Source organism: Dermochelys coriacea, chromosome 4 (assembly GCF_009764565.3).
Source record: "Dermochelys coriacea isolate rDerCor1 chromosome 4, rDerCor1.pri.v4, whole genome shotgun sequence".
Classification (NCBI taxonomy): domain Eukaryota; kingdom Metazoa; phylum Chordata; order Testudines; family Dermochelyidae; genus Dermochelys; species Dermochelys coriacea.
In genome coordinates, this window is record NC_050071.1 from 10,491,871 (window position 1) to 10,519,494 (window position 27,624).

The following is a 27,624-nucleotide window of genomic DNA, read 5'->3' on the forward strand; positions in this document are numbered from 1 at the left end:
GAGTAGAATTAGCGAATGTGATGCTGTCAAGGATCAGCTGTGTTCAGCATTGTGTCAGGTGTTTAAGGATAAACTCTGATCTATGCTGACCGCATAGTCACAGCCCGCATTGTTTGATTACTCTACTTTTTAGTCCCATCCTAGTGCTGTTAATGTGTAGCAAAGACAAGGCCTGAGCCATTTCTTAGACATAATCGGTTGTTTTATAAGAAGGAACAAAATAAAAATTTTAACCAAGTAAAGATTAGATGAAATATCAAGTACAATTGATATTACACTTAATATTTATATAGTAGTTTTAATCTTCAGGGCACCTGACTAATAATTTAAAAATTACTCTTCTGTAGCCCAATGTTTCACATGCTCCTGGGTGTTTTGACTACGCTCCTCTCTGCAGCTTCATGGGGGTAGATCAGCCTTTTGGTGCTGCATGCTCTAGCCATGCCCCCTCTGCTTCCGCCTGCCACCAGGCTCTGCCTTTGCAACAGCAAATGGTGGCAGTTTGTTTCTCCCACCCTTACTCTTCTGTTTTCATTTGTTTTGCTCAGTTTTTGTGAAATGGGGAGTAGTGTTCTCCCTCTTCAGTGTTCCTCTTCCTTCCTGGGTTGGTTATCCCTTAGGTTTAACCCTCCTTCAGTCTCCACTGCAGCGTCTCCCTGCCTGCTCTTCTCCCCCTGTAGAGGCATGGCAGAGCAGCCAGGAAAGCACTGGGTCAAACCCAAGCAGTGCTCTATAGGTGATGCAGCCTTTCCAGGCTCAGCAGATGGGGAGTTGTGCCCAGACTGCACCCAGCCTTCTGTCTCCAACTCTGTTAGGTCCCCCTTCACTCCTCCTTTGAGGAAGTGATTAGGGATGAATGGAACAAGTCTGATAAGGGCAAGCACATTCACAAGAGCCCCCAAACTCAGGGTCTGTAACATTCAAGAGCCAAAGACCTCTATTGCTGAAACATCAGAGGTGGACGCTGCAGTAGCATCCCTCGCCAGGGATATGGTTATTCCCTCAGGAGGGGAGTTCTCCCCGAAGGATCCCATAGATTGAAAGATGGAATCCACGCTCCAAAAGGACTTTGAAGTCTCCTCTGCCGTCCTCCGAGCGTCCTTGGCAGCTTCCTCTTTGGCTGGAGCATCTCTTTCCTGGACGGAAGATCTTAAAGGCCTTAAGCCCAGAGATCACCATGACTTTGGTTCCATTTTAAAGAGCCTCCTTAGAAGAGGGCCTCATCCTCCCTCATTGAACTAACTTCGTTATCACTAGCCCGATTCTTGCTTACATATTTATACGTGCATCTGGAAATTTCCACTACATGCATCTGACAAAGTGGATATTCACCCACGAAAGTTTATGCTCCAATACGTTTGTTAGTCTGTAAGGTGCTATAGGACTCTTTGCTGATTTTAAAGAGTATCTCCTTAACATCAGCATTTGTAGCTGATGCATCAGTAGATGCGATCAGGCTGTCAGTCCAAGCCATGGCTTCTAGCTGAATAGCCAGATACCACCTATGGCTCTGACCCTGGAAGGTGGAAACTCACTCTGAGCAAGTGCTATGCTTGGCCAAGTTTACAGTTTACCTCCTTTTTGGAGAAAAAGTTGGATACTTTGGTGGCTGACAATGTGGCAAAATCCACACACTCTCTCCCTTCCCCACAAAATGCCCTCAGGAGAGTCTATGGACTAGCCTTCAGACAGAGGCACTCTTTTCGCTCCTCATCTTTGCAGACGTACCAGCAAAGGGACAAAGATTCTTCCAGGGAAAACAGTGGAGTCGGGGCCAGGGGTGAGAAATGTTGAGGAGGCAGCTTGCATTCGCCAATTCAGTGCAAATCCCAGAAACCCTGGAATTCCAACCATTCTGGACTTCTTCCAAAAAGGCACAGACAGAGGCCTTCAACCCAGTACAGTTGCACGTGGGTGTCCACTCTTTGTAGCATGCTATTCACAATATGCTTAGGTTTCCTCATGGCTGACAATCCACAGGTAGCCAGATTCCTTGGAGCAGTCCTGGTTAGCCAGTCCTTCAGCCAGGCCACTCTTCCCAAAATGGGATTTCCTGCTAGTTTTGAGGACCCTGACAAGCCATTCGCTCGAATCGTTGATTTCAGTGTTCTTATTTGTCCATTAAGATGTGATTTAGTAGCTGTTGCATCCACCAGGCAAGTGTCAGAGCTGGCAGTCTTATCTATGCAGGAGACTTTACTGCATGTTCCATGAGGTCAAGGTGGGGTTCAGGACACCAGAATCTATTTTTCCTAAGGTAAATTCCTACTTCTATGGTTCTCAAGAGGTTGTGCTTCCTTTGTTCTATCCAATACCACAGCAGCAAACAGAGAAGACATCGCATACCCGAGATTTTTAAGGCTCTTCTGACATCTCTCTCTCAAATGTACACAATCCTTAGGAAGATTGGGCTCTCTATTCTTGTCCTTCCACTCAAAATCGCAGGGACTTAGAGCTTCCAAGTCCTCAATTGCTAGGTGGATTAGACTATATATTGTAAAAAGAAAAGGAGTACTTGTGGCACCTTAGAGACTAACTAATTTATTTGAGCGTAAGCTTTCGTGAGCTACAGCTCACTTCATCGGATGCATTTGGTGGAAAGCCTACAAATCATTGGAGGTTCCTAGCTCAAAAGAGATCACTTCCACGAGATCTGTAGCAACCTTATAGGCGCAATGAGAAAATGCGTCCCCTTTGGAATTTGCAAAGTGGATAGTTGGTCTGCAGCTAGCACCTTCATTAAACACTATAAAATGGACTTTCTTCTGCAGAGGCCTCCTTTGGCAGAAAGGTGCTGTGGGTGATGGTCCAGAAATAATATAGGGCTTTTGGGTGTGCTCACTCAAAAGGGGGGTACTTCTTTTCTACCAAACTCTTATTTTATACCCCTCCTTACATCTGATCACTGCTTGCTACTTCCCAGACATCCAGAATTGTGGAACATGCTGCTTGCAGAAAGGAAATAATTGACAGGAAATTTTCTGTTCATTTTAATGAACTCTACAAATTTCATATTTCGATGTATTGCACCACAAAAACGATGTTAAAATAACATTAAGGTTGCAAAGTCAAACATTCCAAAAGCTAGGAAATGCCAGAATTTAGGTTGCCTTTGTGACATTAATTTGCTCCACTTGTGAATGTGTATACAGCTCACTGAAGTCAGAATCCTTGGAGACTTTATCTGCTAAGCCCTAACAAGTCTCAGCTGAACATGTGCAATTTGTTATTGGTTTACAACTTGGCCAAAATTGGGCTCCTTTTTACAGGGATGCTAAAAGGCACATCCCTGACTCAAAAGCTATCTCCTGACATATTTCAGGTTCCTGCTCCACAGCATGGAGATGCTAAAGCATTTTGAAGAAAAGGTTGCCGGAAATTTTTAATCTGGACAAAACGTACTTTCCCCTAGCCTTGTTCTCAGAAATGATGAACTGTTTTGGCTGAAGTTTTACAAAAACAGGTCAATAAAAGTTTGACATCTGGCATGGAAAATTTCAGCCCAAATGATTAAAGTTTGGCAAATTTGTAAGCAACTGAAGACAGGGTCTTTAATAAAGGGTGGTGCTATGAGCTCTCTATTTTAAAGTTTGTAACTGTTCTGCTAAATAGTTTTACAGTAACAAACCAATCCCAAAATTGTTTTGGTAGCCAAGACTATGGCTTTAAGACAGTTGTTGTGCAACAATTGTAGTATTAATGAATGTATTTGCAATGTGGCTAAATATGCCCTATAACAGATCCTCTTCTAAATGCTGTTAAACAGAAGTCTCATGGTCAGAGAAGTGTTCTGGAAAATGACCTGCCTTTCTTAGAGTTCCATGGCTCTATTGTTTACAGCTACGATGCCAGCGACTGTTCCTTTCTGTCAGAAGATATCAGGTAAAAGCTTGCATGTTTTCTTGGTGTGTCTCTATCTCTACCTCAGAAGGGTTTGTGTTTTTCACGTGCACATCTATACCTGTTGTGCAATTTTCATACACAGATTGGGTCAGCTACTCAGCCATAGAAAATGTCTGCTGATAATCGAGGTCTGGTCTTTTTAGTATAAGTAGCAGAATTCTGTCTGGTTTTACATGTTGTTTACAATCACCAAGTGAAGTTACAGTTTCTTAAGTCTAAAAATTATCCATAAATGCTGCTGAATGATGTCTGCAGTGAGTGGAAATTTAGAAATAAACTTTTTTAACTTTAGCTGACTGGATGTAGTTCTGCATTTGTACCCTTTTTGTGAGACTTCATGTTTGGAGGCAGCAGTCTTTAAAGTGCAAATCCTGTCAGACTCTACAAGTGTGTAACTTTTCATATTGTGACTGACTCCATGGATTTCAATAATTTCAATAGGACTACAGTGTGTAAAGTATGTGTTTGAATCTCTGCAAGATTGGGGCCTAAAGATATATAGTATATAGTGCATATAATATTTTGGGGGAGAAACTTAACATAAAATTGTCAATAAATTGAGAAAAATAGTTATGAACAAGAACTTCTAAAAATATATATAAGGAAGGAGTGGCCTGTTTCTGTTTCTCTCTCCCTTGGGGTGAATTTAATTACAGCCCAGCAGGCCAACAAATGGTTGTCTGTACTGTATAGGACCTGTAGGTAAGGGTATACGTTGTTTGGAAAGTTTCAGGTGGGCCCTTTGTAGTAGGGTAAATTTCACCCTTAGCGTGGATGCTGTTTGACTACAAGTCTGCTAACAGCCCCTGAACAGGGAGTCGTTCAGTCATTCATTTTAAAGTAAGCTATCCTGTTGTCATATGTTATAGATATGTGTAGCAGAATAACTAAGTGGGAATTAATCAATCTATTTTCTCTTCAGAAGAAACCTGTCTGGTGGAGATGTGATAGGATTTGACATTGAGTGGCCGCCATCATATACTAAAGGGAAAATAGGGAAAGTCGCCCTAATCCAAATATGTGTATCTGAGAAAAAATGCTACTTGTTTCACATTTCTTCAATGTCAGGTCAGTATCATTCTTTCTGTGCTCTGGTTCACATGGACATGAATTGCCTCTCTGTTTCAGGTTACTTGTTCTGTGCTTTTGCCTCCAGAAGCAGACAGTATTTCCTGTTTCCGTTGATAGAGAAAACCCACCCCCACTATAGTGCACATATCCAACTATGCAATTCTGTGTAGGTACATTAGTCTCTGTCAGTCCATATAGGTAGTTTATATCATGAAAGTGCCACTGTTAATATATAATTAATTTAATTAAAAAATCTTTGTGTTATTAGCATTGTAAATTAAAGCTGAATCAATTTTGAGAGAGATTTTTTTCAAAGGAGTTTAGTATCCAGTACGTCCCATGTGGGCACCTAAATGAAGTGGCCAGATTTTCTGAAGTGCTCAGTATCCAGCATCTCCCATTGTTTCCAAACAAGGAGGAAGGAAAGTTTCCTTCTCATTTACTCTGTTTTCATTTCTCTTTGAAGACGACTGTCAGATTATTTACACAGTCACTTCCTTGTGCTCCTGAGGAAGGGTTTGAATTCAGGAAAACTATCTTTACTAAAAAAAAAAAAAATATTAAACATTCATACCATTTGCCCAATATAATTTGTTTGTTTTCTCCCCCCCTCCACAGAAATGAAATGGTAGGCCTACATTTTGCTGATAATGACCCTTATTACCTTGGCTCGACTGGCTAAAAACCTTATGAGTGGTCAGAATGCTATTGGTTCTTAAAATCTGTGTGTTATCCTGTATTCCTATGGGGAGGTATCAAGTATCTGCTGTGCAGACTAGTTTTAGCTTGCTTGATGTATCTGTGGCAAGCCTGGGGTGTAGTGTCGATAGAACCTGCACTTGTGTGGTTGTGAATGAAACCAACTAAATGAACAGAGTAAACTGATGCAATGTTATTGTCATGTATCAGCAGATGTTCTGAAGCTGTGTGAAAGAGGTCATTAATCTCATTGGGGTGTTCACTCAAATGTTTAATGATGACACTTTAAAAGTCTGTATTTAATGGCTTATTTTAGCAAATGTGGTGGGGAAATGTTGAAGGGTAAGAAATTCAGATGGAAGAAAGGTACAAAGACATGAAAGAGGGAGAGAAATGATGAAAGGAGGATAGAGGAAGAAGAGAAACAAGGGCAGACATGCTGGCGATCCTAAAGGTAGAGATTTTCCCACTGAGTGATGATAAATGTGATATTGAACGTAGGATGCAAATAAATAAAAGTTGAGTTACTAGTTGAAGGGTATGTATGTTACATCCTGGATTTTTATGCCAACTTTCCATTAGTATCAGTAGGAGATGCCCTGTGAATTGAGGGGAGTATAGAGTCCTAAATATAAACCCTGGTCCATGAACAATAATCCAACATAAACTTTGGAGTCTGTTCAGAATGGGGACCATACAAGTACCAAGATTGTATCATAAAATGTAGGCCAGACACACACGGTGAAATGTTGAGTCTGCAACTACTTATGAAGTTAGTGCAAAGCTCAAGTTTGGAAAATAGAAAGTGAGCAAGTTTCTAGGTGTGAACATATTTGGGTGCAGATTTAAAAGTGGTTTAGGGCTTTAAAGATTATGGCCAGAATAGTCCAATGTGGGTTCCTGAAGTCAGGCCTTAAATCATAATTAGGCTCCTAAGTAAGATGTCCAGAATACAAAGCACCCACAAATCTGGTGGAGAATAGGCCACTTCTGTTTAAATACCTAAAGCCTGATTCAGGTGCTGAACTGTAGTAAACCAAGCTTGAATGTTTTAGTCTGTGCCCTTTGTTACCTATCAGTCCCTATAATCGTCAAAAATATTCTATGACCTAATATTGTCACGAGATCCACTTGATGGAAATTCAGGATTTCCGAGCACCAAAGTATGAACTGTATATGCTGTGTGAGAACTCTGATAGAACTGGCTCATGTTGAAACCATACTGAGGAATATAGATATTACTGTTTTTCTCTTACACGTGTTACTCTCTGTCAAAAGTGAAAGAATGCTCTGTGATGCTGAATAATTTCAAAATTAAATATGAGAATCTGAGTTGCACATTTTTGGCATTTCAGAGTTTATCTAAATTCTCTGTTTACTCCAGGCTTGCTTTTTTGGCCTATCGCCCACGCTCGTCTGGTCCTAACCCAGTGTACATCTTGGGCTTGGCAGTACAATGCAAAAGCTCTTTCTGGGTGTAATTTTGTGGGTGGGTGATGGTCTCTCCTTCCAAAGGATGATATGTCTATATTTGGAGTGGTCTTTGCACATAATGAATTGTATCTTGGGAGGAGGCACTGTGCAACCACAAGTCCCATTGCCTTCAGTAGTAGTTACTGGCACTTATAGCAAAGGACCTTGCCTGAGAGAGACACATTCTTGTGTCTGGGCAAATGCTGTAGGAAGGAATTTAATTGCTCACAACTCATTTATATTTAGATTGTCAGTGAAAAATGCATCACATTTCTTCTCCTGCTTGGAGTCACTGGGAGCTGTTGGTGTACAGTACTTCTAAAAATCCTGCCCCATTTGTTTAGTTTGCTGTCCCCACTGGCCAGCCACTGCAGGACCTACTCCTGGTATCAGATTTCTCCCAAATATCACATCTTTCTCAGAGTACTCTGATGGCAGCAACACTCCTGCTTGGTTTGTTTTTTGGTTAACTTGCTTTTAGTATGCCATTCCTGAGTTTCCAGGGAAATCTACTTTCCTAACTGTAAAGGAGTACTTGTGGCACCTTAGAGACTCACAGCTCACGAAAGCTTATGCTCAAATAAATTTGTTAGTCTCCAAGGTGCCACGAGTACTCCTTTTCTTTTTGCGAATACAGACTAACACAGCTGCTACTCTGAAACCTTTCCTGTGTTTTCCCCCCCCCCCCAAGTAATTTGAACAGTACTCTTATATTAGTAGTGTACCAAAATTTATTCTCCTAATAGGTCCCTGTGTGTCTCGTTGCCTGTGTTTTAAGTTAACATAAAACTGCATACAGTGTAATAATTTGGAAGTAAATATGTGAAAAATATAGAAACACATTCAATCTGTGATCATTCAGCTCTATGGATCAGAAATTTTCGAAAAGCAGTTTCCTGTTTTTGCTGATTGCCATTCATGCTGATGAATGAGACATTTAGAAGTAAATACCAGATTAGAAGTCTTTTTATGATCTGTTGTTTCCATAAGGGGAAAAAAAAAACTTTTGCATAATTTCAGTGTTGCTTGCCTCCAGATGAAATTATACTATAACTAGTTGGAGTTCCAGCTAGCACAAAATATAAGCGGACTGGCCTGCGTTGGCATTAAAGTGCCATACTAGAGATCACATGCACTTGTTTGATGGCTAAGCTGGCTGCTTTATAGATACAGAGGTAATGAGCATTTGGCTATTACAATTAAAAAAAAGTAGATTACCCAAATTTATCCTTGATAGGATTCCACCTATTTCCATATGAAATTAAAACCTGGCAGCTTTTGCCATATAGTTGATTATATTTGGATCTAATCTGTTTTAGGTTTTCCCAAGGGACTCAAAAGATTGCTTGAAGATGAAGATGTTAAAAAAGTTGGAGTAGGAATTGAAGGAGATCAGTGGAAGCTGATGAGTGACTTTGAAATCAAGCTGAAGAGTTTTGTAGAACTGGCTGATGTCGCCAATGAAAAAGTAAAAATTCAGTTTCATGGGGCAGGGGGAGGGGTCTTCATTATTCTAAATAAAGGGAGACTTTTGTTTTCATAGAAGTCCAAATGTGGCCCCACTCATATGCTGTAGATCTGTTACCAGAGATAAATATTACCAGGTGACACTTCTTAAAGTATTTGAATTTGGAAGGAACTCAAGTAAGAGCTACAGTATTAAATGCCTTTATTTTCATTGCAGTGTATTTGATTTTCTCACAGATCTTTTTTCCCCTCAGCTCTGTTTTTGGCCATTTTGTTCCCTTAGGAATACCATTTTTTTTTTAAATCAATTGAATTTTATTTCCTGTTATGTTTACTAACAGGAATTGTCAGACTGGATCAGACCCAAGGTCCATCTAGTCCAGTGTCCTGTATCTAACAATGGCCAGTACTAGATGCTTCAGAAGAAGGTGCAAGAAACTCTGCAGTTGGCAGTTATGGGATAACCTGCCCCAGGGAAAAATTCCTTCTATCCCAGTAGTTATGGTCTGGCTTATGCCGTGAAGCATGACCTTCCAAAACTCATGTTTGTTAAATATTTACTGCTATAACTAGCTATTCTTGTTATCCATATAAATGTTTCATCCTTTTGCGTATCCCACTAAGCTCTTTGTCTCAGTGATCTCTTGTGGTAGAGAATACAATAGTCCAATTACTCATTGTGTGAAAAAATATCTCCGTTTATTGGTTTTGACTTTGCCATCTTTCAATTTCAGTTCCTTTCAATTTCCTTGTCCTTGCATTATGAGAGAGGGTGAAGAGAAGTTTGAGCCACAGTCCCTATGATATTCGTTATTTTGTAAACTTGTATCATGTCCCTTCTCTAAGGTATAAAGATTTCCAATCTTTTCAATATCAATTAATAGATGAGATTTTTTTCCATGCCCCTATTACCTCATTTCAGGTGAGGACAAATGATTGATTCATGTAAAGAGAATATTTTTCCATAGTATTCTCCATGCTGTTCCTTTGAACCCTAACACCTGTTTATTTTTCCTGACTGTAAACAGGGCTATGTGCAACAGCAATGATGCCCAGGTTGTTCTCCAGAGTTGATGCAGTTAATTATTTAGAATTCAGTTAAGGGTTATGAGGAATTCAGATTATTCCTTATCAATACCGAATTTCATCTGCCCTGGGAGGGTTCCCCACAGTTGCCTTGCATTTGTCCCATTGCTTAGATCGTTATCCTTTTCCTGACTCAGCCGCCTCAGAGTCATAGTGGATTGCTTTTCTCTGGGGCACCAGGCAGAGCTGCTCTCTGCTAAGTCACTGAACGTAACTGAGGTTGTCTTTGAGTAAAACTTTATTATACAAAATAAAAAAAATCCCTAAAAATTGTTAAAGTGAATGTAAACTTAGATTGAAACATCACCATATTATGTTTACAACATATTGGATTAAATTATCCCTTCTTTCCTGTGAAGAACTTTTAATTTCCTCCTAATTTGCATGTGTGTTTGAAATACTTTGTGCTCATCTCAAAGAAATCTTTGAATTTGTGTAAAGGGTTAGTCTTAAACTGACTACACAAATCTTAGAGACAAAAAAAAATATTGGTGAATCTGATGGAGCTCTTCAAAGGGTCTGTTCTCTACATTTACTCTTCCAGAGGACTGGAGAATAGCAAATGTTGTACCTATAGCTATAAGACTGTAGGAGCTGGTCTACACCAGAAGCACTACATTGGCGCAGCTGTAGCATGTCTGCGGAAGATGCTCTATGCCATCGGGTGAGAGCTCTCCTGTTGGTATAATAAATCAATCTGCGCAAGAGGTGGTAGCTATGTTGGCGGGAGAAGCTGTCCGGCCAAAAATAGTGCTATACACAGCGGCGCTTAGTCGGTGTAACTTGCGTTGCTCGGGGGAATGGCGTAGGCTATGGCTACACTTGCAGACGTACAGTGCTGGGAGTTAAACCAGTCCTTGGAGACCGCAGCCGAGAAAGTGCTGCTGTGTGTTCACACTCTGCTCCTTGTGACTATGGAGCGTGTCCACATTAGCATCTCTTGCAACACCCCAGAGAGCAGTGCATTGTGGTAGCTATCCCAGTGTGTAAGTACCTGCCGCATGCTTTGGAAAGGGTTTGCAATGCCTAATGGGGCATCACATGATGCAGGTTTCCCAATCCCATTGTTCCATGGGCATCCTACTAGATTGCCAGCTGCTTTTCAAATGAGGGGGTGGCAAGTGTGACAGGGAGTGTGTTGTGTGTATGTGGGGGGAGAGACTGTTTTGGGGGGCAGTGTGTCAGTGTGCTGTCTTGTAAATTCAGACAGCGGTGGGGGAAACCTGACAGCCCTGTCCCCCCCCCCCCCCACTCTCTCTCTCACTTGTGCGCACACACACAAATAAGTGCCCGTGCAGCGAGATGAGACTCACAGGAGCGGCACGTCCTGCTGGTAGTCATGGGAATTAGCTCTTTCCAGCTCCAGAGCACCCTCTGCAGGCTGGTGTCTCACCTGCCACTGGCTCTGTGTCCCTCCATACCCCGGTGCCCTTTACCTCAGGGTTCTGCCCCAGCAGTATCCCCACACTCTGAGTCTCCCCTCCGAGGGGAACCCCCAGCCCTCTAAACCCACCTTGCCTCAGTGGCTACTGCCAGTCCTCGTCTAGCCTCTGCTCACTGGAGCTGACTGCAGTCTGTCATGGCCACTCCTCATTGGCAAGGGGTTAGGATCTGCTGCCTTTGCCTATCCTCGGGCTGTCCCTCTGCAGCCTCAGTACCTTTTGAGCCCCTTAACAAGGCCTGCAGCCTGGGGGTTTACCAGGCTGGAGCTCCCCAACTCCCTTTGCCTTTCCCCAGCACGGTTCCACTTCAGGTACCTTCTCTCAGGCAGCTAGCCCTTCCTCTCAGCTCCTGGTTCACAGCCCCTTTATAGGGCCAGCCCTGGCCTGATTGGGCTGGCCACACCTGTGGTCAGCTACTCCCTCAGCTGCTTTCACTCTTTTTCCCCAGCCACAGCCCTCTCCAGGGCTGTTTTTAACCCTCTGTTCTGCTGGAGTGGGGTAGCCATCCCACTACAGCCTGCCTCTGCAGCAGGAGCATTCCACAGTAATGGTTTGCTTTGTGTCCCGGAGCAGATAAGCATGCTAGCTGTCAGAAATGGAGCTTTGAAAGGGGATAGCTGCATGCCTGCAGCAGAGTTCAAAACAATGACCAGAGAGGCCACTTGACTTCAGGGGATTATGGGATGTTTCCGGAGGCCAAACACTTTGTCCACACTGACACCGTGGTGCTCCAGCCCGGCTGCAGCAAGCACTGCGCTTCTTATGGAGGTGGACTATCAGGAGTGCTCCAGCTGCAGAGTCCAGGCTCTCTAAGTGCCTTGCCAGTGTGGACACCTCAGGAGTTAGGGTGCCCGGGACTGATTTAATGTGCTCTAACTTGCAAGGTTAACCAAGCCGTTATTCTCACTCCTGAGGAATGAGAGTTATACTGAAGTAAGAGGTAGTGTAGACATGGCGTAGGAGTAATATGGGGAATTGTAGATCACAGAAAGACTTAATTACCTGACAAATTGTTTGAAACAATACTTAATGGAATAAGAAGTCACCTAGAGTATCACAATAGGATAGTCTAATTAGCATGGTTTCTGCAAAGGAAAATCATATTTGACTAATATGTTGAATTCTTTGAATATATCCGTGAAGTAGTGGATAAAGGAGAACCAGTTAAGAACATAAGGTGGGTGCATAACTGGTTGTGAAATGGTTCCCAGAGAGAGTAGTTATTGATAGTTCACAGTCAAGCTGGAAGGGTTTACCAAGTGGGGTCCCACAGGGATTGGGGTCTGGTTCAGGTGACTTATTACTGTTTAATTTATCAGTTTGTTCCAAAACCTCCTCTACTGACTCTTCAATAAGGGGCAGTTCCTCAGATTTGTCCCCTAAAAAGACTGGCTCCAGTGTGGGAATCTCTCCCCTTCATCCTCTTCAGTGAATACTGAGGGAAAGTATTCGTTTAGCTTCTCCACAATGGCCTTGCCTTCACCGAGTGCTCCTTCAGCACCTTGATCCAACCAATGGTCCCACTAGTTGTTTGGCAGGCTTTCTGCTTCTGATATACTTAATGTTTTTTGCAGTTAGTTTTTCTGTTTGCAAGTTTTTTTTTATTTTTTTTTTATTTGGGGGTACACACATAGTTGGAGCCTCTGATATTTTTTTTTTAAAAAAGTTTCCATGCAGCTTGCAGGCATATCAATGAACCTGTGGCTGTTCCTTTTAATTTCAATATAACTAGCTTCCTTGTCTTTTTTTAGTTCCCTTTTTTTGAAGTTAAGTGCTACTTGTGGTGGGTTTCTTTGGTATTTTCTCCACAACAATGATGTTAAATTTAATTACATTATAGTTGCTATTATGGAGCAATTCAGCTATATTTACCTCTTGGACTAGATCCTGTGCACCACTGTAGCGACGCGAAGACTCGCTGTTGTGGCACCTCCTGCTGGTCATCCTGGGAATTAGCTCAACTCCAGCTCCAGAGCACCCTCTGCTGGCTGGTATCTCGCCTGCCTCAGGCCCCAGCACCCTTCCAGACCCTGGTGCCCCTTTACCTCAGGGTTCTGCCCCAGCAGTACCCCCACTCTGTGTCTCCCCTCCCCAGGGGAACCCCCAACCCTCTATCCCCACCTTTCCTCAGTGGCTACTGCCAGTCCTCGTCGAGCCCCCTTTCACTGGGGCAGACTGCAGTCTGTAATGGCCACTCATCATTGGCAAGGGGTTAGGACCTGCTGCCTTTGCCTATTCCCAGGCTGTACCTCTGCAGCCCCAGTACCCCTGTAGGCCTTCAACAAGGCCTGCAGCCTGGGGTTTTACCAGGCTGAAGCTCTCCAGCTCCCTTGCCCTATTCCCCAGCACTGCTCCAGTTCAAGTACCTTCCTCTCAAGCAGCTAGCCCTTCTCTCTCTCCAGGACTGGAGAGAAACTCCCCAGCTTCTGGCCCACAGCCCTCTTATAAGGGCCAGCTGGGCCCTGATTGAGCTGGCCACAGCTATGGCTGCTTCCCCAATCAGCCTAGCTTGGCTGCTTTTAACCCCTGCTTATTGGAGTGGGGCAGCTACCACACTACAGCCACTTAGAACTAAATGAAGACTTGCCTCTCCCTTTATGGGTCCCAGGACTAGCTGCTCCAAGAAGCTGTCATTAATGGTGTCTAGAAATGTTATTTCTGCATCCTGTCCTGAGGTGACATGTTCCCAGTCAGTAGGGGATAGATGAAATCCCCTGGTGAGAATTATATTTTTTTGTTCTTGCAGCCTCTCTAATTTCCTTGAGCATTTCACAATGACAGTTGTGATTCTAGTCAGGTGGTAGGTGGTCTATTCCTATTGCTATCCTCTTATTATTCAAGCATGGAATTTCTATCCATTGAGATTCCATGATACTGCTTGATTCATATAAGATTTTTACTATTTTTCACTCTGTGCTTTCTTTCACATATAGTGCATCTCTCTCACCAGCATGACATGCTCTCATTGCTGTATATTTTGTATTCTAGTATTACTATGTCTTGTTGATTATCATCATTCCCACCAAGTTTCTGTGATGCCTATTACATCAATATCCTCATTTAATACCAGGCACTCAAGTTCACCCATCTTAGTATTTAGACTTCTAGCATTTGTATAGAAGCACTTATGAAATTTGCCAATATTTAGTTGTCTGTCTCCTTGTGCTGTAATTGAATGGCAGTCTTTTCCATTTGAGTGTTTGTTTTTTATTTTCAGTTCTTATTTGTACTTTATCCTCTTCTCTTCTCTTTACCAGGATATAGAGTAACATCTTCAATAAATCCTCCCTTAAGGTATGTGTCGCACAGTGTGCTCCTTCACACCTGTCCGCTTTCCACCAGCCCTTCTTTTAAAAAGTCATTTACGACCTTTTACATCTTACATGCCAGCAATCTGGTTCTGTTTCGGTTTAGGTGGAGCCCATCCTTCCCGTATAGGTACCTCTTTTCCCAAAAAGTTCCCTAGTTCCAGATAAATCAAAATCCCTCCTCCCAACAACATTGTCTCATCCACGCATAAACCCAACTGTCTATATTTCTAATATTGAATCCCCCATTGCTATTACTTGTCTCTTCCTAATAACAGGGATCTCCTCACGCAGCGAGGCATCCTCAATGTGAGAGGGTACCATGCAATCATGTGGTAGGAGGGTCCCAACTATGCGATCACTTCCTTCGGCTTCAGTTTGACGTTCTTTCCTTGAGACTTTCATCCTTCTCAGTAGCACAGAGGCTGTCAAACTGGGGATTGGGACTGCTCTGTTTTTGACACAGATTTATTTAGATTGTTGAAAGGCCTTTGATAGTGTCCCACATGAGCCACTAAAGTAATCATGTGGGGGAGAGGCAAAGAATTCTCTCCTGACTGGTTTTTGATCCAGACACAAAAAGTGTAGGAATAAATGGCCAATTTTCTTCATGATGAAAGGTTGACAGTGACATGACTCTAGATTCCATACTGGGTCCAGTGTTTAATTTTGTAGGTGGTGCAGGTAGAGTGCCTATAGTTAACATTGCCCCAAGACTTTTTTCCCAAGATTTCACTTGGAATCTTGGGCTGAAATTTTCTATGCTGAGCATTTGCCTAAGATTGTGTTATATTGGAAAGTTTTAGCTAGAATGGTTCAGCTGTTCCTGAGAATGAGGTTTGGGGAAAATACATTATCTTATCCAAGTTAAAGTTCTTACAGCTGCTTCATTGAGCCAGCTCTCTTGCCTCCAGGCTTCAGAGCAAAGGCTCAAAATTTGACAGGGGACTCGCCCAGGTGTCAAGAATGTGCCTTTTATTGTTCCTCTGAAATTCACCCTAATTTGACCAAGTTATAAGCTTTTGGAAAATCTCAGTTTGCATATGCTCAATGGTTTCTTAGAGTTTACAAAAACAACAAGAAGTCCAGTGGCACCTTAAAGGCAAACAGATTTATTTGGGCATAAACTTTTGTGGGTAATAAACCCCACTTCTTCAGATGCATGGAGTGAAAATTACAGATGCAGGCATAAATATACATTCATTATATACATATATTTATGCCTGCATCTGTAATTTTCACTCCATGCATCTGAAGAAGTGGGGTTTTTTACACACAAAAGCTTATGCCCAAATAAATCTGTCTTTAAGGTGCCACTGGACTCCTTGCTGTTTTTGTGGATACAGACTAACACGGCTACCCCTCTGATTCTTAGAGTTTAGAAGCTAAGTTTTCCAAAAATTCTGTTGCGCTGACATACTCTGGCCTCTGGCAGCTCCCACATGTGACTGGACTGCCCATGCACTATTCCCACAGAGTGACTGAGCACACGCCATCCGGGGGCTGAACCGGACTTTCTCTGCAGTTGTTCTTCCTGGCAGAAAAAGCTGCTGTGGTGCCAGGAACAGAAACTAAAACTGAAAGCAGAAAGCCTGTTTCTCCTGTGCTGTCAGTGCTTTCTCACTTGATGCCTAGACAGTACTGAGGAGAAGGAGCGAGCTGCTTGACTTGCAGTGAATTAAGGATCAAGGGTGAGGAGGTAGGGGAAAAGATGCAGGGTGGTGGGGAGGCAGCAGCACATGGGGACGTGATACAACAGTAGGAGGAAGGGGGCATTAAACGAGGCAGGGTCCTGTGGGAAATGTATTATTGGGCTCATGTAATTAAAGACTGTATCCTAATGCATACACACAAGGGGATGAACTAGGGTTCCAATGGAAACCTTAATACTGGCATTTCCTAACTTGAGTGCTTGGCTTTGTACCCTTCAAGGCATTTTAATGTAGGTGTTTTGGATGTACTCTTTATTTCCCATCTGGAAAGGGGGAGTGATTACTGAAGTAGCACAATTTGCAGATGACAGTTATTTGTTAGCGATGATCAGTGTTGAACTTCAGAGAGACCTAACCAAGCTAGGCAAAAAGGCAACACAATGTGAAATAAAAGCCAGTGTGGATAAATGCAAAGTAATGCACAATGGAGGGTAACATTTAGAGCCCTGTGAAATGTACCGGTAGTTTAACTGTATCAACTCAGGAAAGGGACATGGGTGTCATAGTAGAGGTTTCATTGAAGGTGTCTGCTCAATATACAGCAGAGTTGTTGAGGCCAGCAGTTTATCAAGGCCCAAAGAGGGATTGGACAATTTTATATGGATAACAAGAATATGCAGCATTATAAGAGTTAATACTAACAAAAACAGTGTTGGAAAGGGATATTAAACATGCTTCAGAGCTTAAGCCAATCTCTAACTATTTGAGACCAAGAAATGAGACCTGATGTGGGGAGCAGATTATCCCCCATCTGCCCACTGTGGGGTTTCCTTCATCTTTCTCTGAAGCATCTGGTGCTGGCTTCTATTGGAACTGGGATACTGGGCTAGGTGGGCTGTGTCTCAGCTTCTCTCTGGCAGTTCCTAGGTTTTTCTCCCTGTCGTTCTGAATAACCATTCTCTCTTGGAGCAGGACCCATTAACGTGTTGGTGAGTACTTCATTGTCTCTGTTCCCTGTATAACTGTCAGATAGCATAATGCATAGTGTTTAAATTCCCAAAAGTACTACAACTGTTTCAAGTCTGAGCATTGACCATTACATCTGCCCCTTTCTCTGTCCCACCAGCATAAAACTTTACTTTTCCAACCTCTATCCAGAGTCCTAATGTAGATGTGGGTAATTACTGAATAAACCTTCAGATATCAAATCCAGATGTGCACATATGTTTGTATTGATGCATCTGGTTGCATAGGGGAATACCTATGTAGCAGACAGCTTGGCTCAGGGAGCAATCTGGAGCAAAGGATTCTATATCTGGGATAAGAATGAATTATTTTGGTCTCTACTGGCCTAATGTCATATTGCTAGACTACAGATGTAGAGAACATAACTTCTGACCACACTTACTTCTCCTAATGGTAGGCATGACATACAGAAATTAAAAAATCTTAAGGTGAAGTTTTAATACTTAGTAGAAGGCTGTGCCTTTGAACCTGGTTTGAGAGAACCATGCCACATTAAACTCAGGGAAACCACCATTTAGTAGAACCAGAAGCCAGATGCTGGGAGGCTGAAACAATGACAGGTAAATGGGAAGCACCATAAAAGCTTTTTAAGATGATGATGAAGTGGAAAGGTTACAGTCAGTGCTTAAAGTGACTTGCATTGAGCATTTGTGTAGTGTATTTCTCCCATTTTTGCTATGCTGTGGACACCCTCTTCTCATTGCATATGCTGATGGTGCCCTGATGCAGCACTCCAATTGGCAAGAAGGGAACACTGTGCCAGGGCACAAATGCAGAAGTTTTTTGGTTGTAACACTGCAGTTGGCTCTGATGGGAGTAGAATTAAGCTGTACATCTGTAGGTCAGTCATTTTGTTGAGGAATGATTTAATTATGATATATTCAGAATCTCCACTTGTCATGTTGAATCAGCTTTCTTACCTTGTTCTGAGAATTATTTTTACCATGTACAATTGCTTTGAACTTAATATTTCTTATTTTTAGCTGAAGTGTAAGGAGATATGGAGTCTAAATGGCCTGGTAAAACATCTATTCAGCAAGCAGCTTCTGAAGGACAAGTGTGTCCGCTGTGGTAACTGGGAAGAATTTCCACTCAGCGAGGAGCAGAAGTTGTATGCAGCCACTGATGCTTATGTGGGTACCAACAGAGAGCTCCAGTCCATGTTTTAACTATTTCATTCTTCTTAATGCATTATTTGCCAAACTTTCTAATGTCTTGCGGCTGTGGTACTCACCAATGTGAATGTAATTCAGATTCCTCGTAACAAAATTGTTAGTAATCTTTGCCCCGCAAAACACTCTATAAAGCTTCATGGTACTGGTGACTGAGCTGTGGGCAGTCTGGCCTAGAGTTTGGAGCAAGAGTCCGGCCTACCAGTTAGAGCTGAATCCAGACAGCATGGGGACAGGTGCGAAGTCAAGGGTTGTAGCTGGGTGTCAAACCAAAGTCTAAGTCAAAGGGTGAACCACTGTCAGTCAGAAGGCAGAGCCAAGGGTCTGAGCTGAGAAGTCAGGAAGAATCTGGGAGCTGGAGCTGCAGCAGGAGCAGGCAGTGGCTGGAGCAAGGCTAGAGACAGTGAAGGCAGGTAAGCACAGCTGTGGATTAGGAATGTGTTGAGCAGCTCCTGAGCTTAAGTATCAGCCTGTTGACTCCTTCAGCCAATCAAGTGGTGCAACTGACTCCTTCAACCAATCAAGGCCACCTGCACTCATTAGGTTGCCAGAAGAGTGGCTCTGCTGCAGGCTGGCACCTGACGCATTGTGTAGGCTACTGTCCAACCCTTTCAGTTCTTGATTGCATTTTAACCCATGTATTCACTGGAGGCTGTTCTCCAAGGTATTCTCTCCAAGTGGGTCTGATTTGTGAATATTCTATAAAACTGTACAGTTTAGAAGTATAAACCCATAAAACTTAAAAAGATAAGATTAAAGTTGCCTAAACAGCAGCATTGCCTTAGAGACTCGTTGCATCTTCAATAATAACTTCAATTCTGTGGATCAGAATAGGAATGGCAAAGAAGAATATCACACTTGTCAAGTCCTAATGACCAGAAATGATACCATCGCAATATACATTTTTATCATTTGGAACACTAAGGACACAGTCTATTAGCAGGAAATGTTATCCCTCAGAGAAATAGCAAGAGCCCATTAAGTCAGGCATAATATCCAATAGAATAAATGTTCTGTTAGTTTTGGAAACAATGCTTAATTATCCATTAGAAAAGGGAATGGGGGTCAAATAGAGGAGTGAAAAGGTCTTACTTCACTGAACAGTTGCATATGGGAATGAAGTAATTACAATATCTAGCACTTTACATTGATAGATCTCAAAGTGCTTTGCAAAGGAGGTTAATATCATGTCCGTTCTATAGAATTTTTCTGCCCACAACTCCTGGCAGCTACCCCAGGGACTCCCCTCACATCTCAGGACCTCATGTTTCCCCTACACCAGTGCTTTCTCCCTGGGAAATTCATGAAACCAGCTGAACCCGGGACCCTGACTCTCCTCTCCTCAAACCCTGCCCTCCTCCCCTTTGGCCCCTACAGGCCTCTCACTCCATCAGGCCTGGGTAGGTGGGGAGAAGTGCCCACTTGGAGTACTTGGTCTCAGTAGCATCAAATTCATATCCATCATAATACTTCCATCTCCAAGACTGAGAGTCCAAGCCTCACTCTATGTGAAGTTGCTTATTGACCAAAGTGCAGTTCTCCTCATTCTCTGGAAACGTTGGTTTTTCTAATATACCTGGAGATGAGCAGTGAACCAGAGATTTATAGAAACAATTTCTTTGAGTTCACTTACGAGACTTATCAGGAGGTTATGAGGAATAGTAATTGATGTAGTTCTGTTTATTATTTTATATAGCACGGGAGATGTCCCTGAGGCTCTTTATTAAATGAAAATAGAGGACATGGTCTTCCCACGTTTTGTGTGCTGTGGAACACGGAGGCAGATGATATTAATCTATTAGCCATGCCATAATCCAGTGGTTCTCAACCTTTCCAGACCACTGTACCCCTTTCAGGAGTCTGATTCATCTTGAGTACCCCCAAGTTTCACCTCACTTAAAAGCTGTTTGCTTACAAAACCAGATCTAAAAATACAAGTGTCACAGCGCACTATTACTGAAAAATTGCTTACTTTCTCATTTTTACCATACAATTATAAAATAAATCAATTGGAATATAAATATTGTATTTTCATGTCAGTGTATCGTATATAGAGCAGGTTAAACAAGTCGTATGAATTTTTAGTTTGTACTGACTTCACTAGTGCTTTTTATGTAGCCTGTTGTAAAACTAGGCAAATATCTAGATGAGTTGAGTACCCCTTGGAAGACTTCTGTGTCGATTTAGCCAGTAGTGTAGACATGGCCCTTGTGTTGATCTGACTTTCTGTTGTAGACTGGGCCCATGGGTGCAGAGCAAAGGCAGTTTGAGTGACTTGTTTAAAAAGAGCTTATCTCAGCATTTGCTCTGTTTCTAACTTTTTTTTAAAATAAACGAACATACCTCTAACGTCTGGAGGTAATATTCACTAAAATCATTGATATGTTCCTGCACCCTTAACTTTAGCTTAAGAAAGCGTTAGGCTAAATTGTATTTTGTATTGAGTTCTCTAACTTAATGTTACATTATTGACATTGTTTGGAACAAAAATCCTTCACTTAGTGTTAAATAGAATTTACATCTTGGATTGGAGAAGAAATTTGTAGCCTCTTCAGTTTGTTTTAGGCTTTTCTAACCATGGAAGGAAAAAAAATATTAAATGTGATCTGTATGGAGTCTGAAGCATTGAATTTGTTTTGCTTTTCTTCACAGGCCGGCTTCCTCATTTACCAAAAACTGGAAAATATGAATAACTGTGGTCAGAGGCTCTGTAGTATAAAAAACGGTAAGTTGCAAATTCAAAGAATAAAGAAAGTGTGTTTTTTTGTAATTGGATGTTGAACTGTTTGGAGTTTACAGACAGCTTACAGGGTTCTTTGATCACCTGTATCACCTGGGTATCTGAGTGTTTTCCAGAAGGGGCAGTAAGTGACATGAGAGTACAGTCTCATCGTTCTGTGGTGTGTGCCCAAGTTCTATGAGGGGGCTGGTAAGAAATCTCGCTCTTATTTACTTTGCTATACACCAGAATAGGGTCAGATGCTTGAATAAACTTTTGGTCACCTTAAAAAGAAAAGGAGTACTTGTGGCATCTTAGAGACTAACAAATTTATTTGAGCAAAAGCTTTCGTGAGCTACAGCTCACTTCATCGAACGTATTCAGTGGAAAATACAGTGGGGAGATTTATAGCATGTTGAGTGCCATCTCACGCATTTGTGAGAGAGATGGAAAAATACCATAGTGTCTCCTGCTTCTCATCCTGTCATGGAGTGAGATCTGCCAGAGCTGGTCTTTTTTACCTCATAGCTTAGGAGATGAAAATATCCCATGGAATACCAGCAAACTGTAAACTTCGACTTTGTCCTAGTGGCACACAGTGTTTGATTTTTACATATATATATATATATATATATATATATATATATATATATAGGTTATTAGATTTAATGGGAAATGTCACAGCTGATTTCTCTGAGTTTGCTTCATTTCTGCTGAGCTAGAGATCTTGTCCAGATTTTCTAAAAAGCTTGTTACCCAGTAGTTCCTATTTAGGTACCTAAATATATGCCCAGATTTTCAGAACAGCTTATCTCCCATTTACACGTTCAGAAATAATGAGTTAAGCTAAAAATCTTAGTGTTGCTTTTGACCAGGGAAAGCTGTGTGGGAAAGGTTTTATTCTCTTCCTATGTAGGCTGTACCCTTATTTTTCCTGTGATGACCATGTAGCAGCAATCCTGCCTTCTTGATCACAAGGCTTAATTTTTGTGACCTCTTTTAGCAGATTTGTCTATATTTGCAGCTTGTGCATGATGCAGCTGTATGTTTGCTCACTTACTTTTTATGAGTTTTAACAAATTAAACACCTTTTAGTTTATGATACTAAAGTCAATGGGACTACACATGTTTAAAGCTGAATAAGTCTTTGTAGGGTCAGAGCCTAAGAACATTTAGTCTACATGTGTGGGCTATTCACTTTGTTTGTAGTGCAGTAGCATGGAAATGTGCTATCCATGCGGAGGAACATACATAAGTGGCCTGACATCTCAAAAGTGCTGTGACACAGTGTCTCCCATTGGCTCAAAGTGAAGAGTCTGTGAGTGAGGGGGATGGAGCAAGCAACCAATCAGCACAGGGCAGAGAGAGTCTAGCATCAAGACAGTATGATGACTATGTTGGTATCTGCTCGTCCCTGTGGCAATACTTGGTAGGCTACTTCTGTGTCTGTTCCTGCTGAATTTCTTTGGCCCTTTTGCTTGGCTCCACATGGCTCAGGGGAGGGAGTGCTGCACGAGTCCTGGTGCCCCCAGGAAGAGGTGGGGTAACCTCTGTGCAGTTCTGGGTCTAAATGGTGCTGGTAGCAATGTTTTGTCCCAGCTGGGTCCCATTTTCCCCTTCCCCCTCACTGTGCCGCACCTCATCAGGCTGCTTCTGAAAATGGGAAATAGACAAAGCTTATAATTATAATTCACTATCACAACCACTGTTTCTCTTAGTCAGTAACCATTTAGTAAGCTTATTTGCATATGAGAGGTTTTATGTAAAGAAACTTCACTGACATTGTCTTTTTCAGATGGGGAAATGTTGCTCAATGAAGTCAAGAAGCAACTGTCCTCATTAGCTGAAGAAATGGTGGAGCTGGCTAATGGTCTTCCCAGCACTTTTGGACAACTTAAAAATATGCAGAGGTTAGATGTTGCTCAAATCTGCTTCCTCTTTATCTTTGAAATCCCTGTCAGTGGTATGTTCTTGTATCTGTACTACTGGTATCTAATCCAGTGCACCCTATCTATAGTTACAGATCCATGTGTATTCTGTGGTGAGTGAGGGCCTCCTGGGGTCCCCACCAGACCACAATATGGGCTGCTAAGAGTCCTTCCTTGGCTGAAGGCATACAAGGGATTCTCCAAAAAAAATAAACAAACACAAACAAACAAACAAACAAAGATTCCTTTTCCTCTTCCTGGCCTGGGAGAGGGTTCATCTTTTCTGCAGGCTCTGGTGTCCTTGATCTGATTTAAGGTCTGCCTCCAGCTCCTCCTTTTGGTAATCCTCACTTTATACCTGGTCCATATAGTCTCAGGGATAGTAGAGTCTGCCACTGTCTCTTCCTCTTTGCCAGTCTATCCTGTGTTGCCAGCTATATCCAAGGCATAGCAGTCTTCCCCTAGTCACCACCCTTCCTGTGGCAGGCTTTCCCTTTCTAAGCTTTGTGAATTCAGGCAGAGCAAGTCTTGCAGTCTGTCTTGTTAGTGCTGGCTGACCACAGGAGAGCTCGTTGGAGCACCCCTCCCAATGTGTGTACCCCCCCTTTTTAAAGAAACTTCAGTCCATGAGAAAACTTCACTTTTCTGCTCGCAGATACAAGAATGCAACTTTTCCTTGTGTAATAGCAGAGGATTGGTGATTTAGCACTGCCAGCCATGTTCTGTAGGACTCTTAAAATCGGAAGGGAAGCCTGTGAACCCGGGAACTGTGACAAAGCCTACCTTAAACAATTGCTCAAGTGACCAATGAGTTTTGGATACTTAATGCAACTAGCCTTCTAGTCAAGGTGGGACCTAGCTCTACTCAGTGCGTTTGGGAATTCTTTGAGTCTCAGGAGAGGTTGTTGCCTAAGAAAGGTGGTCTCACGCAGGTTTCAGTTTACGTAGCTGATTACTAGTTTCAGGTTGCTGCTTACCGTTCATTGTTTAAATATGATCGTTAATAGCTTGATAGAAATGGTTCCATCTAGGCCTGATGGAAAAAGATGTAGAGCAGAATGTCATCTGCGCATTGATACTCTATCACAGGGACATCCGTCCTCTTCAGCCTGAGGGCCCAACATGATGATTCAGAGAGTCAAGAGGCCACAATCAAATCTTCAGTTAGTTCTCTTATAAACCCAGTACAAAAAACTGACTTCCTAATCATTTGCATCCAAAAGTTTCTTTACCCCGTCAACTTTTTGATTTCCAGTGGCTACAGTAGTCTTCATGATCAAAACTTACTTTGTATTTGGGAGCTGAAAATGTTTGTTCATAGATGTGTAGGCACTCAAAGTGACAGTGCTTCTTTGAGTGCTGGTTCCTATGTGTATTCCATTGTGGATATGGGTGTGCTCTAGGCCCCTGAGACTGGAGACTTCTTGCAAGCATTGTCCATTGGGTCATGTCTGCACCCCTGCCCTCCTCATGCTCCACACCGAGGATAAAAGGGATGGGCAGACTGACTGCCCTTCCAATTCCTTCTCACCACTGCATGGCCTGAGTTCGAACCTCTGGTGCTCGAAGCTAATATATTTAAGCAGTGTAACTGCATGATGAAAACTGTTTTCCCTCCAGAAAGTATTGAATATTGATTTTTGGTTGAGGAAAATTTTGTATGCATCTAAAGATTATTTCCAGCTGGAACAACAAAGCTGCATCTATGAAGTTTTGAGGAAATAGAGGAGGGTTATTTTTCTATATGTTAGAATTATCATTAAGGGCAAGAACTGCCTTTAAAAAGCCACTGGTAAGATGTGCAAAAACCATTTATTTACAAAAAGAAAAGGAGTACTTGTGGCACCTTAGAGACTAACAAATTTATGAGAGCGTAAGCTTTCGTGAACTACAGCTCACTTCATCTCTTGAAAGCTTATGCTCATAAATTTGTTAGTCTCTAAGGTGCCACAAGTACTCCTTTTCTTTTTACGGATACAGACTAACACGGCTGCTACTCTGAAACCTGTAATTTATTTACAGCTTTATTTAATTCTCCTTTTTTTCCCCTAATAGAGCTGTAGAAATATTAACCGATGTATCAGAAAATATAGGTGCCTTAAGAAATGTGTTGCTTGGTGAACCCAACCCCCAAGCAGAGCTGGGGAGCAGCTGTGTTGCAGCGCCAACGAAATCTGAAGTTGTGTCTACTGTTGTTGAAGAAGTAAAGGCCGAAACACCTGAATTTCCTACAAGACTTCAAGATGATATAAATAATGACATTGATGGTGATATGTTACTGTGTGTCAGTGAGGGAGACCGGACTAGTGGTGAAATGGAACTTAGTAAGCCTGAGCAGAAAGATGGAACTGCAGACAAAGGGTCTAAGGAGAATACAGACAGAGACTGCTTAATGTCACTGGACATTACTGAATTCGAACTTCAAATGTTAGAACTTAAGGCCAACGAAGAAATTCTAAACAAAGCTGCCTTGCCTGAGGTAATGGATTAAAATCCATACAAGTGATGAACATTACCAGGAAGAGTGATCTTACTGTTAATTTACCAAGGGATTTTAAAGAGTTGACTCACTGAGTGACAGTTAATGTTTGCGAGAGGAAGGGATATTGAATTGCTTTCCCAAAGCTGAATTTAAAGCTTTAGTCTGGTGAATATCCATGAAACCTGTCAATCTCTGAGCCTCTCTTTAGTGCTGCTACCACTTAGATCCTTGTTACTTCATCACATACACAAACTCTAGATTCACTCTTTCTACTGTGAATAATATGTTTACAATATGAATTTTAGGGGGTACAGGGCCAAATTCTGTCCTTGGACACACCTTCACAGTTTTCATTGTAGTCACTGGAGATGTGCAGGTGTCTTACAGGGCATGATTTGGACTACAGATATCATAAATTGCAGCCCTTTTAGGGACTTCTCTTTTGTGGTGATAAATTCCTTTTAGTTTCTGTAATTGATTTTACTTTATTTTCTTTTCATTTGCGTGGTTTGTCTGTATCCAGGTTAAATGGAATCTTCTAACTTCTATGGAAATTTGCTGTGTTCTCCTAAAATTTTTCCAAACATATTTTACTATGGGAAGGGTCCAGACCAAGTAGTTTAGCTAAGAGTTATCTGCAACTAACACTTGAATGACATATAAATAATGTGTCTAGTAGAGGAATAGAGGGCGGTGGACTTTCAGTGAAATAAAGGCTTATTTTGAAATATTCCTTTAGGAACCATATTCCAGAGAGAATGAACAAAATCTTGGTTGTGTCATTGAAAGTGATGAAGAACTGGAAATGGAGATGCTTAAAGTAGGTGCCACAATGTTTGTTTTCCTCGTTGAGGTAGTTGCTAGTCATTTTGGTTGGAGGAAAAGAGAGGGGAAAGACTGTTTATTATAGTGTAGGGTTTTTTCCCAGCATATTCTAAGTATTTTTGACAAAAATCAGAAATCATCCTGTCATACTCATTCTCTCCCCCTCACTCTTGCTCTAATCCAGCAAAGCACTGAAGAGGCTTCAAATTAAGCCTATGAATCATCCCATTGAACTACTCACATAATTAAAGTTAAACAGCGCTTTCCTGATAAGAACATAAGATTGGCCATACTGGATCAGACCACAGGTCCGTCTAGCTCAGTATCCATCTTCTGACAGTCACCAGTGCTGGATGCTTCAGAGAGAGTGGCCAAAACATGGCAACTATCTAGTGATCCATCCCCTGTCGACCAGTCCCAGCTTCTGGTAGTCAGAGGTTTAGAGACTCACACACCATAGGGTTGCATCCCTGACCATCTTGGCTAATAGCCATTGACGGACCTATCTTCCTTTCACAAGCTATCCCAACGCTGTTCTTTTCTGTTATGTACATGTGGCAGAGTGAGCTTTATTTACGTTCTAGTCTGTGAAATGCTGGCTGATGAGTGAGTGAGTAGGAAGGGATATTTTAGAAGTAAAGTACTGCTAAAATACTCAAAGCTTTTCATATTTTACTTGTCCCACTGAATGCCACATTGCATCAGGAACTGCATCCTTTCTCCATCTATTTTTCAAGTCATTAGAAATGAACAAGACTGTTTTTCCCTAATACCTCAGTTCCCACCGCTCCCTATCAAATTCACAAAACAGAATCCCAAAGGAAGAGAGAGAATCAGAAATGAAAGCTGTTGCCCAGCAGTTTAATCACATGTCCTGAAAGAAGCTATTTAACACTGAACAGCTGTTCTTAAAATTTTGAAAGACAGCCTCAGAGGAAGGATTGGAGAGAGTGTCGAGTAATTGGCAAATGAGAATAACCATTTCTTCTTCAAGTGATGTTCCCTATATGTATTCCAATCGTGCTGAGTATATCAGCGGAGGGGATGGAGGGTGGGTATTGGAATATAAATAGGGATCACATAGCTCGAAGAACCTCCAGTTACAGGTAAGCAACCTCCTCTTATAAAAGGTAACATTTAGTGGAATTTAAATTAATAAAACAATAACATTTGAAGGTATGTTGCCCTCTAATAATGGCAATTTCTCACATGCTTGATCTTCTTTGTGCCTCATGCTGAAGGATCTGAGCCAGGCCATAATTAGAGTAGAATTCATGTGCCCTTGAGCAATATTGCTTCAAACAAAATGGCATGTTTTGTTCATTATTGTTTCCCCTTTGTACAATAAGGGTTAACTTTTTACTTCCAATT

The 27,624-nt window shown here is 41.9% G+C and overlaps 1 protein-coding gene across 7 annotated transcripts in view; it reads left to right on the forward strand.

The window, feature by feature from the left end:
* WRN (WRN RecQ like helicase) overlaps positions 1-27,624 on the forward strand; it is a 116,157-nt gene that overhangs the window by 25,816 nt on the left and 62,717 nt on the right. For 3 of the 7 annotated variants that reach the window (XM_038399879.2, XM_038399884.2, XM_043513048.1), the window contains exons 3-10: positions 3,767-3,882; positions 4,826-4,971; positions 8,466-8,614; positions 18,111-18,260; positions 20,952-21,024; positions 22,814-22,928; positions 25,002-25,425; positions 26,168-26,248. In XM_038399879.2, coding sequence (XP_038255807.1) covers positions 3,767-3,882; positions 4,826-4,971; positions 8,466-8,614; positions 18,111-18,260; positions 20,952-21,024; positions 22,814-22,928; positions 25,002-25,425; positions 26,168-26,248 — 1,254 coding nt within the window. Of the gene's footprint in view, positions 1-3,740; positions 3,883-4,825; positions 4,972-8,465; positions 8,615-18,110; positions 18,261-20,951; positions 21,025-22,813; positions 22,929-25,001; positions 25,426-26,167; positions 26,249-27,624 lie in introns of all 7 variants that reach the window. The other 4 variants (XM_038399882.2, XM_043513046.1, XM_043513045.1 and 1 more) reach the window with 4 other exon arrangements.